Genomic DNA, 20,143 nt, shown 5'->3' on the forward strand with positions numbered 1-20,143 from the left:
ACCCTCTCAAAAGATATTCCCATTAGTTAGAATCTGAGGAAAGCAGATTTGTTCAAAGGACAGGCTCAATGCTATTTCTGAAACAAAAGCTTTGTACAACTACCCCCTTGTGCTCAAAGGTAATATTTTCCCTTCTTTTAAAAGGGTCTGGGACGTGATGCAGGGCACTTCAAGCCGCCTCGGTGCCTGACAGATCTTTTTCTCAGCTACTCACCTCCTCTCCCATTACTGTCCCACCCTCAGCCTCCTCTCCTTCTCCCCAGTTTCTACTTCTAATCATGTGGCAGCTACAATCTGGATTTTGCTGAAGGGAATCGCCCCCCTACCCATTCCACTCCCTCACCCAATGTGGAAGGGGGAGGGAAGGAAAGGGGAAAGGGGGGAGGGGCACCGAAGGAAAAAGACCGACGGCAACCTTCCACCTTCCCAAATCCATGCATTCTTACCTGCTCTGATCCCTCTGGCTTGGAAGAGAAAAGTCAGCGCGAGGGTGGTCACGGTGAAATCCCAGAGCCACCGCTTGGTCTTCCACCTAGAGGACCACGGCTCCATCTCCGAGCCCCCTACTCAAAACTGTGATTTGGAACCACGAAATCCCAAATACGGACCAACTTCGTCCTTCCAAGGTATCTCGGGGCTGTTTGCTACAGGGCCATCGGGGAAGGCCGGTGGAGGAAAAAAAGTCAGAGGATTTTTTTTTTTTTCTTCTTTTGAATGTGATGGTTTGGTTCCTTCCTGTCTGTCGCCCCCTCCTCTCCCTCTCTTTTGCCCCAGCCTGGAGCCCCTCCGACCCGTCCCAGGCCCTGCCTTCAGACTGAGGGCGGATGAGGGGCTTCAACCAAAGAGGCGAGAGCAGTGCGTGCCCCTAAAGGCTTCATGCCGTCAGTGGGCCGGACGAGAGGCTCAGGGCAGCCCCCTCCTCCGCCCACTGCCCCCTCCCTGCTCCACCACCCCCCAGCCCGCCCCTAGCCCGGGCCAAACTGACAAGCAGGCTGCGGGTCGCACCCAATCACACGCCTCTGGGGCGTCCGAGCCCGCCCCCTCTCTTTCTCTCTCTCTCTCCCTCTCCTCTCTGCAGGAGAATCAGGACTCTGTGCAGGCCCAGCCTACCCCGACCCCCTCCCACGTCCCACTCATCCCCCTCCCTCCTCTTCTGTGCAAACCCCCAGAAGAAATGGGAGGGCGTTACGCGGAACGCGTGCTTGGCTCCAGCTCTTTGGGAATGAAAGGAATTGCAGGGGAGCCCCGGAGCACACGGAGTTTTCAACGAGCTTCTGTATTCAATAAAAAAGCAGCTACTTGTCTCTTTGCACCCTGTCTGTTAGCCTCGGGTTCGCTGGCAGGGGAGGGGAGGAGCTCGCAGTCTGAGCCTCCACACCGCTGGAGTTCTGGGCTGGCAGTTGTAACCTTATCCCTGTGCAGAAATCTGCTTCGTGTGGCAGACATGGAACCAACGGGCTCCTTGTACTGTCTGCTCTTGGAAAGTGTTTAGACATTTTTTTTTTTTTAAATCAGAGATTTAAAAGAAGGAGAAACCCCGGAGATTGATCACCCACCCATAAGTTCTAAGGGCAGCAAGCCCTGCTTGGAGAACTGGGACTAGTAAATGTTTTAACTCAGCGCTAAATTCATTCCCGAGGTTTGCCTCTTAAAGAACACAACTGTACTCTGAGGGAGGAGGAGAAAGAAATTTATGGAAGCTGATATTAGAAGGGGGTGAGTAAGTTAAATTTTCCAGCTGATTCTGCCCTGATCCCCGGATGAGGTGGGGGCAGAGGAGGGAAGAGAAAAAGCAAGGAAAGCACAACTCCAAAGGGCAAGGCCCAAACTTCAGGAAGTTCTCTCCATGGCCCTGGCCCTGCCTCTGTGCAGTCCTGGGAGCTCAGCCCTGGCCCCTGCCCCTGTGCTGGCTTGGGGCCCGAAGCTCAGCCCCAGGCTCTGAAAGCTTGGTGAGTGCAGAAGTAACCAGGACCAGGTTTCTGAACTCCCTTTTACCAAACCTCAAAGATATCCCATTAGTCTGGAATATCTATTCCTTGGGTTATTTCCTCCCCCCCAACATTTAAATTATTCCATCCTACTGACTCCTTTCTGTTCCTTAAAATTTCCTAAAATATCTTTCACAGATTTTGTGGAACAATGCAAATGAGGATACCAGCATACACTCCTATTAGCGGCTCAATAGGAAGTGTGTTAAATAAGCAATGTTCCATTGATCAATACTGAAAGACTTGCCTGGGGCCTGTTCTTTAAGACCTTCAGATGCTTAAAAGTACTCAACTAAGTCAAACAGGTATATATAATCAATCTTACATTTTCCACTTATTTTGAGGATCTTTTATTTTAAATAACTTTCAGACTATGTCTCATAACCTATCAGATTATTCCAAGTCACAGACTCCACATGGCCCCATGGAAATAAGAGCAGAAAGAAAGTAATAAAAAAAATGAGAAAATCACCTCAAAATGCCTTCACTATTAATATTATTTTGAGATGAAGAACCACTACAGAGAAATATAATGAAGTCATACTTCAGATCACAGCCTCAAGCTGTTAATATAATTTAGCAAAGTAATTTAATCTCGAGCTACATCTGACTCTGGAGTGTGTAACCACAGAACAACTTTGCTGTGGAAATATCAACCAATTTACTATATTTGTTACCTTCATGTTCTCACAAGTAGAAAGTATTTCTAACTTCTAAACTTTTTGAAGCTTGATTTTTGCTTACTTAGTTTGTGCATTTTAAAAGTAGTTTCTAAGTCTTCCTTTATACATAAACAGATCACAGTGACCACATACATGGTAACGCATGCATGTGGTACCATTGCTGTCCCATTGATGCAGTCCTTGATTGCCCCATTTCCATTCTGTCACCCTGCTAGTGCACCTGGGAAAGTAGTAGAGAATGGCCCCAGGTCAAGTGCTTGGGATCTTCCATCCACACTGGAGACATAGAAAAAACTCGTGGCTCATGGCTCTGACCTGGCTCTGGCCTGGCCATTGGAGCCATTTAGGGAGTGAATTTGTGGATGGAAAATTTCTCTATCTGCCCTCCTCTTTCTGAAGCTCTTCTTTTAAACATATACATAAATCCTTATTAAATAATTTAAACAGCAAACATGTATATAAGTCTACCAGCATCCCAAATCATGCCAGTAACTTGAGTGTTACAATGCTTGCAACAACATGTAAAAGTGTTGTAGCAAACTGCATTTCTCCTTATTTTTTCAAAGTTCCATGGCCTGATGCTATTCTAAGAAGGCTGAGAAAGGATGCACTCAATCTAACAGGCCCTACTTCTGGTCACATTTCAAACATGCTCACTGCTGTGAAAGGGTCCTTTCAGGCAAAATGTCTGAGGTGAATAGAGTTATTACTACCTTATGTTCTCTGTACTCTGTGGTCTGAATTCCTCTGGCCACTGCCCAGCTAGGCATAAGCTAAGTCTGAATGCATGCCCCTAGAATGGAACACAGTAGATGGATAGTAAGGAATACTTATGGTAAATCCCTACGCCCTGCAGCTGGTTAGTGCATCTGGAGCCTGCTAGGGTTCTGCCCTTAGATTCTCGGCAGCTGAACTCAATGAAAGGATGTACGCTACCAAAAAATAAAGGGAGCAAAAGAAAATCAGAGGGCAGTGGTGACACCTACCTTCTTCATGCTAGAAAAATCCAGTGACAGTTTCCTGGATTATCTTTTAGGCAGTGTTTGCTAATGGTTTAAAGGTTCAACATGTAATAGAATAGGACAATTTCTCAATATTCATCATTAGTTTGAATCATGATTATTGATTTATTTCCTACTTTGTCACACAGGCAAAATTTAGAGACGTGTATTGAACCCTGTGAAATTAGTTCTGATTTTCAATGCTGTCAAATGCAGGAAGTGAGGGAGGGAGAGGAGACAGAGAGTAAGATGTTGATGGTTATTATGACTTCCTCTGTAGTAAAATCGTAAACTAACCATTTGTACAATTGAGAAGTCAAACAACAACAAAAAAAAACTGAAATAATTATTTTAGTTGAGAAATCAAATTAGAGAGCCTTAAATGTTCTAAAATATCTTCATCATCCATACGGCTTTGTTTGAATATTTTTAAATTATTTTTATTTCAAAGGCAAATTTATATAGAGTGAAGGAAGGACACAGAGAGAGTTTTCTATCCACTGGTTCATTCCCCAAAGGGCTGCAAGGCTAGATCTGGGATGATCTGAAGCCAGGAGGGTGGAACTTGTTCCAGGTCTCCCATGTGGGTATAGGGACTGAAAGATTTGGGTCATGTTCTTCTCCTTTGCCAGGAGCATTAGCAGGGAACTTGATCAGAAGTGGAACAACTAGCTCCCATATGGGACTTTGGCACTACAAGTAGAGGTTTAATCTACTACACCATGGTATGAGACAGCTTTCTTAAGACTTGTGAAAAGGCTCAGAGATCCCCTAACATCTTCACAAATCCCTTGGACTCAAGAGAGCTGGATTCAAAGATAGTGTTTGAAATACTGAAATTCCTATAGCCAAAAGCAGATTGAAGGTGCCTTGTCCAAAGCCTGATGTAACCAATACAACTGACTGTCGGGGGTAAGTTGAGTTTTGCAATAGTCTTTATATTAGAATTAGATGAAAGTAATCTAGTTAGCATGAGCATAGAAATTATACATTATCTTTTAAATCACTTGGCATTCATTCCCCGTTTCCCTCATTAATAGTTTGTTTTTCCTATTTTTGATACCTAGAATTGTGCCAATTGGTCATGAATTCAGCCAACTCCAAATTTAAAATATTCAGGCAAAAAAATCACACGTGTATTGAACATATACAGCTATGTTTTTGTCATTGTTTTCTAAACAAAGGACAGTACTACATTTACATGGCATTTATGTTATTTTAGCTGTGGTAGTAAATGCTGACATTGAAAGCATAAGGGAGAATGTGTATATGTCATAAGCAAATGTTGCACGATTTAATATAGGAGATGGGAGTCCAAAGGCTTTCCTATCTTGACAAGACATATCTCGAAACTGGCTGCATCAAATTTAAGTTATTGCATGAGAAATCGTTGGGAAGGGGACTCTTGTACATTCCAGAAACACATAACATGTTTCAGATGAAATTGCTTTTTGGATCTATCCTTCCCTTCATACCTAATGACTTATCCTTTCACTTTTCTGAAGTTCAGATCAGTTATTTTAAGAAATGAAATTCAAGTCAATTATTTTAGAAAACACATTGACATTCATCTTAGTTTTCCTCATACATGAGAGCTGGAAATTTATCTTAATTTAAAAGTGGAGTTCACTCACAGATGGGCCATTGTGTTGCAGAAAGTGGGGGTGGAAAGGGACACAGAAGTTTGTTCCTAATATCTAGCTTAGCTCAGAAGAACCCCACAGTGATGACTGGGTATTTTTGGCAAAGTACTCTGAAATAACTTACAGAACTTCAGAGGAATCCAAATTTAGCCCAATTTCCATGATACAACAGAATCTTCAGAAGAAAATTTTGTTGAAAGCTTGAAAGAGCCAGCTCAGAGATGACAGACCTACTCTGTTTAAAAAGGACCTAAAATAAAAACAGTTCTAAATGAACCCCCGAAGAGCAACAAATGTGACATTGTACGTTCATCTTCTGTTCTTTAAAATATTCTTTAGTTAGCTGTACTCATAGTAAGTGATCAGAGTTCCTTTTTGTAATTACCCAAAAATAAAAGGGAAGAACAGAAAATAATGAATCAGGGTAAAAGTGTAGGTAATTTTTAGACTTTTGTCAAGACATTTTTGCCGTCTACATTTTTTCTTTTTTTGTATTACCAGGTTTGGTAATTACTAAAATCAAGGGATAGTCTCAAAATATATATGTCAGCAAAAGTATAAGACATTTTACGAAGCATTGCAGCATAGCATCTACAGAACTAAATGTTAGAGATGGAGCAACAAATTTTAAACAGTGTAGTAAAGCACATGCCGTAGCCAAACGACCTACCACATTAATAATAAATAAGAACACTGTGATGTTGCATGTGGTATTGCAACTATAGTGCATTGAGTACTACTGTCTTGATGCACATTAGTTGTTTCCAATAAAATAAAGTTGCTGAACATACATAGTTCCAATCTTTGAAAAGATCACTCAAAATTATATTCATAAGAATTGCAAATTTTTGAAAAATTTAGCTATAATTAAAAAATAAAAATATGCAATAATTTTCTTTTGCCACTACTTAATTACACAAATTACGACAGGGAAATAGATTCTAATGTATCACTGCACCCGCTACCATAAGTAGTAACCTCTTTTCTATATGATCCCTATCAGCAGCCTTTCATATCATTGTTAACTTAAAGTTAATATTATTTCCACACAGCTAATTAGAGGCTTGTGCCACCACTAATCAGATCAACTCATTTAATTACAAAACAAAAACATGTCCTTCAAAAAATCTAAAAAGGTACATAAAGCAGATTTCTGAATAGCTAAGTGAATGATTTCAGCCTGACGAATATGTTAAATACCAAAATAAACCTGATTTTTAAAACATCTGCACAGAATGACTGCAATTTAATTTCCTTACAGATTCCCAATGTTTAATAATCCACTCACTAATATGTTCTTTGCCAGTGTTTGCATGGTCAAATTATTGCACATTCAAGTACTGGCCAAACAATAGATACTATTTTAAAGTCCATTATTCAGTCTTCAAGGACAAAAAGGACTTGAAGCTCATTATAAATAACTGTGAAACAAACAATATTTAATATAAAAATATTTTGTTAAAGTTGAGAGTCACTTTTTAATTTAAGACACAGAATAGATCTTTTAATCTTTATAATGTACTCACCAGGTAGTGATGTGGCAGTGTAAATAAAGAACGGTGTGGAAGACTTAGCGTTCAAAACAGATCTACAGAAAAAAATGAAGTATACATATGTGAAAACATTTCTATTTAATGATTCTTTTAGTTATGAATTCTATCCTCATAAGTGATGCATTTTTAGAATAGATAAAGGGTCTTAGAAAACTTCATAGAAAATGAATATTTTAAAAATTAGGAATGTATTTTAGTATTTTGAACCAAAATAAACATATTTGTGCTTTCCACGGACTTCCTAATGTCTCTTCACATTTCATATATTTGTAGCTTAATTATTAGAGTGAATGAACTCTGTAGTATTATATATCTTTTTTAAAGATTTATTTATTTAGGGCCCGGCAAGATGGCGCAAGTGGTTAAGGTCCTGGCTTTGCACACCCAGGATCCCATATGGACGCCGGTTCTAATCCCAGCAGCCCCGCTTCCCATCCAGTTCCCTGCTTGTGGCCCAGGAAAGCAGTCCAGGACGGCCTAAAGCTTTGGGACCCTGCACCCACGTGGGAGACCCAGAAGAGGCTCCTGGCTTTGGATTGGCTCAGCTCTGGCCATTGCGGCCGCCTGGGGAGTGAATCATTGGATGGAAGATCTTCCTCTCTGTCTCTCCTCTCTGCATATCCACCTTTCCAATCAAAATAGAATAAATATTTTAAAAAAGATTTATTTATTTATATTGCAAAATCAGATATACAGAGAAGAGGAGAGGCAGAGAGAAAGATCTTCCCTTCGTTGATTCAATCCCCAAATGACCGCAACGGGGGAGCTGTGCTGATCTGAAGCCAAGAGTCTGGAGCCTCTTCTGGATTTCCCATGCGGGTTCAGGGTCCCAAGGCTTTGGGTCATCCTCGACTGCTTTCCCAGGCCACAAGCAGGGAGCTGGATGGGAAGCAGGATGGGCCGGGTTAGGACTTTAGCCACTAGACCACCATTCTGGGCTTGTATTATATATCTTAAAACAAACATAATGCCATGATCATATTTAGAACCTTAGAGCTACCTATGGACCTAATGTAAATGTTGCATATATAGTTACATTTGTATTAAAATAATAAAATCTCTTTTACAAGACAGGTATTGGGGGTAGGTGTTTGGCCTAGCCATTAAGATGCCTTGCATCACATATTAAGAAGGAAGAGTTTGGATCTTGACTCCCCTACCAATTCTAGTCTCCTGGTAATACCTCACAAAGAAATACACAAATGAATACAGAAGTGTTCCAAAAAAGTATGAGTTAATTTTACACCAATTCCAACGCAGATTCTATTCACTCCTGCTTTTTAAATCATTGTATAGCTTTTATAACCTTACATGCTTTGTAAAAATTATTTGCTTAAAAGAGACAGTTACATAGAAGAAAAGACAGAACAAAAGAGATTCCTTCACTGGTTTACTCCCCAAATGTCTGAAAACGCCAGGGCTTGGGAAAGCCAAAGGCAGGAGCTAGGAGAAGTTCCATCAGTGTTTCCAATGTGGGTGGCACCAAGCTCTTTGACTATCTTCCACTGCTTTTCTAGGCACCCTATTATGGAGCTTTATTGGAAATAAAGCAGCTAAAATTCAAACTAATGCTGATATTGGTTGCAGCACTTGATACTATGGTTTAACTTGCTGTGTCACAATGGCATCACCACTTTCTATATTTCTATGGGAGAAAGCCCTAAAAAGTCACTTCATACTTTCCAAGCAAAATAACTTAAATGGAATTAGTAGAAATATCATATTAATGTTTTGGAAATACCTGGGTCATTTTGAAAGTCCAAGCCCTGCGCAAAAATTGTTAGGCAAAAACATAAAATTTTTGAGATAGATTATACATTGATCTTTAGATAACTATAGACTGCTGGACAGTACATTTCTGGAGAGCAGAAATTGAGATTCTATACTGATTATCAATGATATAATTTCCCATTTTCATTGTGTTATATATGATTTTGCCAATGATACTTAACATAATTGCCCACTATAATTCTGCTTTTCAACAGAATAGGGCCAATCTTGGTATTTGCCCAGTATTTTAAAGCTTGAATCTTTAGATGTTTATCACTGTTCTTTGGACTAAAACCCCAGAATACAACTGGCAGCACAATAAGATTCCTACAAACTGGGCCCGGCGCGGTGGCGCAAGTGGTTAAGGTCCTCGCCTTGCACGCCCCTGGATCCCATATGGGCGCCGGTTCTATCCCGGCAGCCCCGCTTCCCTTCCAGCTCCCTGCCTGTGGCCTGGGAAAGCAGTCAAGGACAGCCCAAAGCTTTGGGACCCTGCACCCACGTGGGAGACCCAGAAGAGGCTCCTGGCTTCGGATTGGCATAGCATCGGCCATTGCGCTCACTTGGGGAATGAATCATTGGATGGAAGATCTTCCTCCCTGTCTCTCCTCTCTGTATATCCACCTTTCCAATAAAAAATAATAATAATAATAATAAAAAGATTCCTACAAACCAAGAACAAAACCTTTGAAAATCACCTTTTGACTTTAAGTAATCCAAACGTGACATATTCCATATAGCACAGTTATTTTGAACATTTAACTAAATCAAAATTTGAAACTTCAGAGACATTGGTTTTGCTGGTAAGGATCTCTTCAGCTTTAAATCTCTTCTTTCAACAGTTTCATGAGACTAATGATCATGCATACTTTGTTAAATTTCATGTGAACCGAGTAAAGACAATAACATGATTTCTTTAATCCTGTTATTTCTGCTAAGCCTGAAATAGCATACAAGATAAATTTTGACAAATGACTAAAAACTGAAGGAATAAAGCATCAGAATTCACATTAGAATTGAAAATTTGGACATTACAAATAATAGTACAAACACAGCTAGGCCTATTTTTTTTGGAAAAAAGATTTACTTTATTTATTTTTTTTATTGGAAAGTCAGATATACAGAGAGGAAGATCTTCTGTCTGTTGATTCACTCCAAGTGTCCACAATAGCCAGAGCTGAGCAGATCTGAAGCCAGGAGCCAGGAGCGTCTTCCAGTTCTCCCACATGGGTGCAGAGTCTCAAGAACTTGGAGCCATCCTCAAATTCTTTTTAAGTCCACAAACAGGGAGATGAATGGGAAGTGAATCAGCTGGGACATGTATTATATGGGTTCCAGTGCTTTGCAAGAGGAGGAATAGCCAATTGAGCCATTGCGCCGGACCCAACCTTGGTTTTTACAGACATTTTGGAAATGAACCAGTGAATGGATAATTCCTTTCTCTCTCCCTTTTTATCTGTCATTCTTCCTTCCAAAATAACCAGTTAATTAGCTAAGTAGTATTTAAAAAGCAATAGGACAGAGATAATTCCTGTTGCTTTTTATATACATATAAATCTGGTTTAATCTCTTGTCCATCTGCATTTTTCAATATCCTAAAGATATTCACTAGAAATGCCTGTCCAACATTATAGGTTCATAAGTTACATATGGCTTTGAGGCCATTTGCATTCTAAATCTATAAAAAGAGATGTTTCTAAATTTGATATTGCCAGAAATGTGTTCCTCAAAATCTCAAGGAAATAGGACTGGAATTAAAACGAAAAGTTTTTGCTTAAGAGAAGCAGCAGCATAGACATAAATTGCATCATTAAATGGAAAAATCATAGGTCTTTGGTGGTAAAAAGATGAGGAAAAGCACATGGAAGCAGAAAGCATTTAGCAGTCTTTATAAACAATAAACAATAAATATTGAAACAACAGACAGTTGTCTAAGAAAGTATTTTGATACATTGGTACCCTCATTCTTTCACTTCTAAAAGAAACATTTAATTGCTAAGTAGATAGTATCCTTGGAATCTTGGACCTTCCTCATGACACAGATAACCTCAAATAAAATTGAATGTATGTTATATTATTCCATAACCTAAGTAGAGGCATAAGAATATCAATAGATATATAAATGAAAAATTTTCAAGATCCTAGTGCATCAAAAAGGAAGGAAGGAAGGAAGGAAGGAAGGAAGAGAAAGGAAGGAAGGAAGGAAGGAAGGAAGGAAGGAAGAAAGAAAGAAAGGACGAAAGAAAGAAAGAAAGAAAGAAAGAAAGAAAGAAAGAAAGAAAGAAAGAAAGAAAGAAAGAAAGAAAGAAAGGAAGAAAGAGGAAGAAAGCCCCAATAAACATCAACATCCTGTGTCCTTTATCTAACAATCCTGATAAACCAAACAAAAACCTTAGGGGTTATAACAACCACAAAAAATCTTGGGGACTCATTGTGATGTCAACCGGTGTCATTCAATACTATTCCAACAATTTCAGGAACTTGTCTAGCATTGAAAATAAAGACTGAATTCATTCCTGTTCAGTGCCACAGCTGAGGTGACTGGAAATCGACAGGACCCTTTTCACTAGCAGGTTAAACAAGGTTCCTAAACAATAATTTAGGGCTCCAAGAGACAGTCAAAAGCCTCTTCAAGACTAAACTCAGAAATAAAAAGAAGTCAACTCCAATGGATTCCACAGATTACCACTAATAACAAGACAATTCTGGCATCAATGGGAAGAAAAGAGCAACATACAAGTACGAGTATGATAGCATGTTTACTACATCAGTTCACATTCTGGCCAACCATTCAGAGTCTGTTCAATTACTTATAATTGCCTAAAACTAGTTCAATTGCATTACTTATCTCAAAGTACACTATTTCATGATCAAAATAAGATCCAGCTGTAGATAAAGCCCAGAGTTGCATCTTTTCTTAATCTGGAAACCTTTTAACTTAAAAAAAATTATTTGTCTCAAAAAACATCTACAATAAATCAAAGGAGCAGAGAGAGTTTGGCAAGGAATAGAAAGCACTAGTCCATTAGAGATACGAAATTCGGCTGAGTATGTGGCAGCTAACTCTCCCAGGGAGCCAAAAGTATTTTTTATTTACAGGCCATTTACACTGTCTGAAAGTTGTTTGGTTTGTTATTTTCTACAGATCTTAAAACAGCTCTCTCCGTTCTGTTCATTCCTCCACACTGAGATATACCTTTTTCAATAATTATCTATGCTTACAGTTGAGTAAACTGAAATTGCTTCCAGTCCACACAAAGTTGGGTCTCTTTATGACTGTTAAGGAAAATTATCTGTATTTATGACTTTGGTCAGCTGGTGTAATATTGCTACTAAAGATTTCGTTAAACCTTCGTGAATTTCCTATTAATCTTACTGGTATTCATTTGGCTTACTGAAAGTCATCTTCATTACATTGAGGAAGACTTTTGTCTAATTTGGGCAATTCCATTTTCTGGAACAGTCCCCTTGGAAATATTTTAGGTGAGCTGAGATGTTAGAACATGTATGAGGTTTTTCAGATACTTTTTCAGGTACATGTTCATGCTTGATTGGGTCTTGACTTATTGAGAGGGTCACACCATTGACATATCAGTGATTTCACTTAACTCAGAAGTCTTCCGTTGGCTTGAATTTTTTTTTTTTAGTATAGCCTAGACATTTATCATTTTCTCTGAATCCTGTTTGAAATTAACCAGTCCACTAATCTATGTCTTTTCTTTACATCTATTACTGACAATAAAATATTGGAAACAAATAGTGTGGTTAAGCAAATTTCATAGATAATTATGATACTGTGAAATATTTACTTGAATAACATTCTCACTATGTAGCCAAGTATGTTCTAAAATCTTTGGGATGATTGGTACCTGAACTGTGTCAGGAAGCATCATCTCTCTCATGATCTTGAGTTCTTAATCTCTTGGATCATATTCCCATTAACAAGAAAAAGTATCAGAATTGAATTAAATTATATAATGGGACACTTAGTTGCTGTTCGCTGGATAACTAACTGCCTTCTTGGGGTGTAGGGAATTAAACCCATAGATATGCCATCAGCTGTGTAGGGTAGTATTGAGATGGAAAAGTCATTTTTTCCCTTATGTCTTTCTCACTGATTTTTTTAAACTTTTAAATTGCTGCAGGTAATCCTCCACCACCACACAATATTGACTGCATTTTCTCAAGCTTTCCTCTCATCATTATACATCTATAAATAATTTTGGTACTATCTTTCATTTTTTAGTTAACAGATCCTACAGTCAATGCCATATACTTTAAGGCTTTATTACCAACCCCTCATCACTTCTCCAGAGAGCAGTGAAAAAAATCAACCTTACTTATAGAAAATAATTTCAGAAACATTTCAGATCGCCTTTTCATTCTGATTTCCATCTTTAAAACCAGAGAGATGTGCAACAGCTCTGAGTAGAGGTAGAGGGAGAATGAGAAGTATTGAAGTAAACTGGATGCCCTTCTCCCTCTAAAATGTTCTTCATCCTCAGACTTGAGCAGAGTAAGTGTTGAGCTGTTCAATTGGTTCAGAGTTTTGAGTTTTAACATTATACTCGACTAAGTTTGTTAAATGAAAATCAAGAACTGAAGTTATGAAAATTTTCCAAAGAAGTAAGGCTCAAGCAGAGTATATTCTTAAAAGTTTTTGAGGAAGAAAAGGCTAACTTGGCCTCATAGCTGCATCCTATCAAGTCATTCCTACTAAGAGGATTAGATTCATCACTGGTAAACTCTGCATATGATGAATATGAGATAGAAAAAAATGCACAGAACATGTTACTTGCTAGAGGATACAGTTATATTTCCCTCAAATTTCAATGCATTTTACGTTACTTTTTGCAAATTAAAAGTACAATAATATAGATATTATATTTAACTGTGTATTCAACCCTATTGCAGTTTTTTTTCTGTTTTTAGAATTTTTTTACAACTTCACTAAACAAATTCTAGTCTAATAAATTAGTTAAGCAAAATTGTACAGTTAAAGATCAGCATACAAAAGTACTATCAATTAACAACTGAAACAAGGAAAATTAACAAAAATATTTTAGTGTATCCAGAATAATTGAATGTATATGAATAAATTTGACTAAAATGATACAATTGCATACTGAAAATAGAAAATTTTGTGAAGAGATTAAAGAATGAATAAATAGGAAGACAATTCGTACATGCACTAGTAAAATAAATGTTGTCAACATTGCAATATTATTTGATATGATCTATAGACTTAGTGCAACTTTAATCAAAATTATAAGGCCCTCTTCCACAGAAATGGGAAAGTTGCTCCTCAAATTTATACAGAGGTATAATTGATCCTTAACAGTCAAAAAATATTGAAAAACAGCACTGGGAGACCTAATTGTATCAGTTTCAAATTTTTTTTTAAGAAAATAAGACAAAATTTGTTATTTTTACTTACATCTAAATCATTTAATGAATTTACCATGTATATATTTTTAAGTGATCTTAAATATACCCTAGAAATTTAGAGCATGATTTTAAAGAATGAAAAAAACAAAGGTTGCTTCTTCCTTATGCCACAGAAATTGCACAGGAGATCTGGTAAGTTGTAAATTGATTATGGAGCAAAGTCTTCATATAATTTCAAATATACTGAAGAAAGGGTATTTAAAGTTGGCATTCACTGTCATGAATAGAATCAAATGCTAATAAAGTGGCACTACAGCTCAGCTCTAGAAAGAACTTTGGGAGGACAAGCCAAACAACAACTTTAGAGCCTTGCTGGGATTCATACCTCTTTATTCTTTCAGTGCTACTGAGAGTTCAAGCACAACTACTTTCCACATGGTGGCAAGCAAGAAACCCACAGCAAAGAGGCTCACATCCAGATCTTGTCAATTTCTCATCTATGTTTTACTGTCAACAGAGGCTGGTAGCTAAGAACTTACATGACAAGGTGAGGATCAAGTTACCCATCAAATGGTATACAGTTATGTTCTGCTGGGACTCCTTTCCCCACGAGTCTCTTCACATGTTTTGATCCTTACAGGGCTGATACACAACTGTCAAATTTCCTGTATGCTATGCCGCTAATAAGCTAGTTATGCCCCAATAGTTGATGTATGAAAACATCATTGAGGGAAAGCTCATTGATAGCAATCAGCTATACTTTGACGATTACCTGATTCCCACCAAATGGTCTTGGTGAAAAGCTAAAAGGATACCACTGCCCATTGGGAAGGATTTCCTCTGCTAGACCATACTGTGCAACAGGCATCCACAGGTGTTAGTGGAGTTTTATCGTGGTGGGGACGATGTACTGGTTCCATTGTATGTGAGGCTTCAGAATGCCTACCGTCAGTCAGATAAGTCAAAGAATTCATCCTGAAGTCAGTTTGTATTCAGAACTTCCCACTTTATTTTTTTTAAAGATTTATTTATTTTTATTGGAAAGGCAGATATACAGAGTGGAGGAGAGACAGAGAGGAAGATCTTCCATCCGTTGATTCACTCCCCAAGTGTCCACAATGGCTGGAGCTGAGCCAATCTGAAGCAAGGAGCCAGGTGCTTCTTTCAGGTTTCCCATGCAGAAACCTGAAAGAAGGGATCCCAGCGTATGCAAGCTGAAGACTTCAGCTACTAGGCTATCGCACCAGGCTTAGGACTTCCCACTTTTGCCAGTAGTCTCCTCATTCTGATGGTATCTGTACTGTACTCCAGCCTCTTTCCAGCCAGAATTAAGTTTTAAGGTGTATTCAATAATAAGTCAGGGCTTGTTATGCTTTCAGTAGCCATCAACATGGTGTATACTGTAGCAAGTTGTTTTTTGATTAAGGAATATCAAATCTCTAATCATTTCCACAGTTAGGACCATAACACAAAAGGCTGTAAGGCTGTGAACAAACCCTTCTGCAGGAACACACATGCTGAGATAATATTGATGGCATGCCTGAGCAGCCTGTACATTTAATTTAACCATTGTGATGGTTGTTTTTTTAAATTAACTTATTTTTCTTGGAAAGGCAGATCAAATTTAGGGAATGAAGGAGAGCTATTGGTTCACTCCCCAAATGCTACAATGGTCAGAGCTGAACCCATCTGAAGACAGGAGCCTGGAGCTTCTTCTGGTTCTCCCATATAGGTGCAGAATCACAAGACCTTGGACGATCTTTACTGCTTTCCCTAGCCATAAGCAGGCAGCTGAATGGGAAGTGGGAGCATCCAGGAAATCAAACAGTGCCCACATTGGATCCTGGTGCTTGCAAGGAGAGGATTTAGCCATTGAGAAATCACAGCATGCCCAGTAACATGCTTTTGCTCACTGCATTTCCACCCAATGCCCTTCTTTACCACACAATATAAAATTTTCAGAATATGTGCCAAATGCAGAATGTGCTTCAAAATTTTCAACAATCTTACAAACTCTTGTGTAAGTGGAGAGGCAAAGGCTTGACTCTTAATTGTCTCAGAAATGTTCTTGATCTTACTCAACCAGACAGCTCCAAGAATTTCAGAGTCCTTGTGCCTACATCTGAGACACATTGATCAACCAGTCACATATTTAAATGTCTCAGGAACAGAATATGGTTGTCCTAATATGTAAGAGAATCAAGATTACATGAGAATGATCTTTTTTCCCCATATTACAGGCAATCTTCAGCTGTTGCCACTGACTTGACACAGAGATATCAGTTGTTTCATTTTCGGTTCCAAGAGCAAAGTCTTATCCATGTCTACATTAAATTTACATACTAGATCTGTCAGAGACTATGGGCAGAACATGCATATTTTATCACCTGGTGGAATATTTCAGCTGTACTTGAACCTCCTGGAGTCATTGACCAAGACTCTTCATTGGACCCTTCTGGCTTAGCCACTTTTGTTCCTCCTTTTTGTACTCCCAACCACACCGTTCCATTGTCACCTGCTGCACCAGTGGTTTCTCGACTTCACTCTCTAACAGGCCAATCTTTACACTCCTTTCCCAGAATGGTATAGGCGAGACCTCAAGTTGGAGCTCACCATTACCGTTTCCAGTGACGTGATGTTTCTCCCATTGTTTTTCTCTTCAGTGTTTTTCAAGCTCAGTTCTTCAATTGGCCTAACCTTGGCTTTATTCCCTGTCCACAAAGCATTGAGCTGTACTTGCTGCATGACATCAGCCATTGCCTTGTCATTGTGTTATACTTCTTTTGCCTTGGGCCAGGCACCTGCAAGGTCCTGTTTCTGGACTTCAGCATGCAATCTAGCATTGTTTTCTGCTCTAAGAAGGTTAAAAAGGCATACCCAACAGTTGCTGATGTTGTCTGGTGTCCCCCTGATCAGATATCCCTCTGAGGGTATTTAATGCCTTTTCTGTACTAGCAAACTAGTTATGCCCTTAATCTCACTCCTGGGGGGACACCTTTGCCCACAAAACAACATCCACCAACCACCATTTACATGTGCCTGTCTTCGAATTTTATCAATCAAGGGTACAAAAGCCTCCATAATGGTCAGGATTGAGTCTTGACAACGTTTTCAAATGCATCCCAGAAACAACTTCAAGAACAGTTTTGGAGTCAAACACACCAAAGGACAACTTCAGAGTCTTATAATTTATATACCTTTATTCTTATAGCAGTGGCTGAGGTTTCAAATGTATCCACTTGGCTTGTGGTAGAAGATGGGCCTCCTCTGGGTCTCCCATTTGGGTGCAAGGTCCCTAGGCCTTGGGACATCCTTGACTGCATTCCCAGGCTGCAAGCAGGGAGCTGGATGGGAAGTGGGGCCATAGGAGTGGAACCATTCATTGCCCATATGGGATTCTGGCATGTACAAGGCGAGGACGTTAACCACTAGGGGAACACACCGGACCAGAAAAATCAGGGTTCATATATGGGATACTGGGTTCTAATGGTGGCTTAACCAATTGCATCGTAACTCCAACCTTTACACACTATTTCCTTTTGTATTTTTGGAAAACATACCACTCGAGTCCAAATTTTGTTGCTCTTTGAAATAGTACTCTGAGCTCTGACTGATGCCTGTAATTATTGAGTTTCCCTGCAATGCTTACTTCCTTTGCAGAAACGTATTTATTATTGCTTTAGTAATTGAAATATCCAAAATATCATCTGACTGATCTTTTCTGTCTGATGTGAGTATAATCTTCAGTAGTATATGTGTTTTTTGGTATGCTTATTTACTAAAGTATTTTGACACATTGATTCATAGAAGACCAGATGGTTCAAAAATTTGTTTCATTTAACATGAGTTATACTCCCAGGATCCATCTTAGCATCATTTCCGTGTGTTCTTTCTGAGTTCCAGAGGAATCTGATGATCTACAAGTTTCTGGTTCCCTGAATTAGATTCAGCTAAGTACTGTGTCATTGTCTCATTTTCCCAGAAAAGGCCTTGATGGAATATTAGATTTCTCAGGTAAAATAGTCAATCTCCTCTGAAATTCTGTCAAATACATATAACTATGTGCTGACTGTTGCACTGTTTTGGTCATGAATGTGGAAAAGATGGAATGAACCACTTTATTATTTTCTTAAAGATTTATTTTATTTTTATTGGAAAAACAAATATACAAAGAGAAGGAGAGACAGAGAAAATCTTCTGTCTACTGATTCACTCCCCAAGTAGCCTTGGGCTGTCCCAGACTGCTTTCCCAGGCCACAAGCAGGGAGCTGGATGGGAAGCCTGGCCACTGGGAGTAGAACTGGCACCCATAAGGGATCCTACTGTAAGCAAGGTGAGGACCTTAGCTGCTAAACTACTGCACTGGGCTTCGAACCACTTGATTTATTGCCAAAGAGACCATCTGGTTCTAACGAATAGTCTTATTGGTAATTGATCATGTATAGAAACACATCACATATTCAGTGGATACCTGAACCTGCTAGGAAAAATCTCTGAAACTACACTGAAAAGAGAGACATGAGTAGAATGCCTAGAATTGCTTTTGCATTTGTTTCTTTGGGTGTACTTTTTTTTCCAATGAATATCTCATGTGGTTCTTCCTGATTTCATTTCAAAATTTATAATTTATAATTGCCTTTTAGAAAAAATCTCTGACTTTGTGTTTGGTTTTTTAGATTAGCAATCATCTGGGATTTTATCAGTAAATTCAGTTAATGAGTTATGTACTCTTTCAACATGCCTAATTTAGGATTTATTATAGTATCTAACCTTCTTATTTTGCAATAATATCAAATTAATAGTTTCTGATTATTATAGACTTACAAATAACTTTGTGTTCACCATTCAACTAGTTATACTTATTGATAAAATTTCAGTCAACAAGATTGAAGTTTACAGTTACCAGGATTAAATTTCCATTCTTACAGAAAGTATAAATATCTATTTAAAAGCCAAGGTTCTTGGACAAAATCTAGACCATTAATTTGCACTTAATAATAAATCTAAAAAAAAAAAGGTCATGGCATTTTCTCTATGGTTATATACTGGGCAAGGCATTAGGACTATAGGTGATACCTGCAAGGAGAAGGAATGGTTGGGACCTTGGCAACATAGTGGTGTATGGGGACTGGAATAATGTAAGACATTATGACATTTAACTGTGGTGGAAATACTTAAGGGACTTTAAAGGGACAAGTGTGTCTAACACTCAGTTTTGCCATGAAAAATTCAGTATTTCATAAAACATTAATGGTCATAGTGGGTGATGATGTAGTTGGTGTCTGTTGTGGAAAAGTAGGCAGGAGCAGAGGGAAAAAGCCACAGGACTGAAAATCTAGACAGAAAACAGGAAATTTCAGCCAGTATTTTGAGAGAGTGACTAAATAAAAAAGCCATCTCCAGTCCTGTCCACCTATGTACTGGAGAGAAGTCTGCTTTCTACTGACAAAGGCAGTCCTATTAAATATTTAAATAGTGAGTCACTCCTGTAGGACTTGAGGAGTTTGGATTATTATGATAATTTTGAATATATTTGCTGAAAAGTAACTGACATATATAATAAGCAAAATCATTACATATCTCCACAAATCTGTAATCAAAACAAGGTAAGATTTCAAAACTGCTTTCTGGGAGATCACACTAATCAAATCTTAAATTAAGAGATAATAATATTTCTAATTTGAGGAAATTTTAATTTTTCAGAAAATATAATTTCTACCATTTAGAAGTGTATTGTCTTTCTTTCTTTTTTTTTTTTTCACTTTTCGGAGAGCATGAATGCAGTCCCCCACTACCACAAATGATGCAGTTGAGTTTCCCACACGGGGGAAAATCTCAGGGGTCATCTCATCCTGTCCTGGGAAAACCACCTTCATGAGCACGGTGTCTCCTCCTGCCAGGTAAGTATAGAAGTATATTTTCAAAAACCTGCTACTTATCCTTAATTTCTTAAATTTTATTTAATAATACAATTCCTTAGTCTCTGGAATTTCCCCTCTCCCACCATCCCTCCCCAAATCCTCTCCCTACACTGATTCCCCCTATATCCTTACAATAGTATAGTCCTTCACAAACAGTCTTAAATTCATCATTCTTCTATTTATGTGTATCCTGATA

At 38.6% G+C, this 20,143-nt stretch overlaps 1 protein-coding gene and 1 pseudogene across 4 annotated transcripts in view; both read right to left on the bottom strand.

The window, feature by feature from the left end:
- The window catches only part of COL11A1 (collagen type XI alpha 1 chain), a 171,708-nt gene extending 170,821 nt beyond the window's left edge, over positions 1-887 (bottom strand). For all 4 annotated transcript variants that reach the window (XM_040998298.1, XM_040998296.1, XM_040998299.1 and 1 more), the window contains exon 1: positions 447-887. In XM_040998298.1, coding sequence (XP_040854232.1) covers positions 447-552 — 106 coding nt within the window. In that variant the 5' untranslated portion in view covers positions 553-887. The remainder of the gene's footprint in view (positions 1-446) is intronic.
- An 18,903-nt stretch (positions 888-19,790) lies between these two features.
- On the bottom strand, positions 19,791-19,934 carry LOC121168939 (annotated as a pseudogene).
- Between the last annotated feature and the right edge of the window lie 209 nt (positions 19,935-20,143).

Source organism: Ochotona curzoniae, unplaced genomic scaffold (genome assembly GCF_017591425.1).
Source record: "Ochotona curzoniae isolate NIBS_2020 unplaced genomic scaffold, NIBS_Ocur_1.0 scaffold_1037, whole genome shotgun sequence".
Lineage (NCBI taxonomy): Eukaryota > Metazoa > Chordata > Mammalia > Lagomorpha > Ochotonidae > Ochotona > Ochotona curzoniae.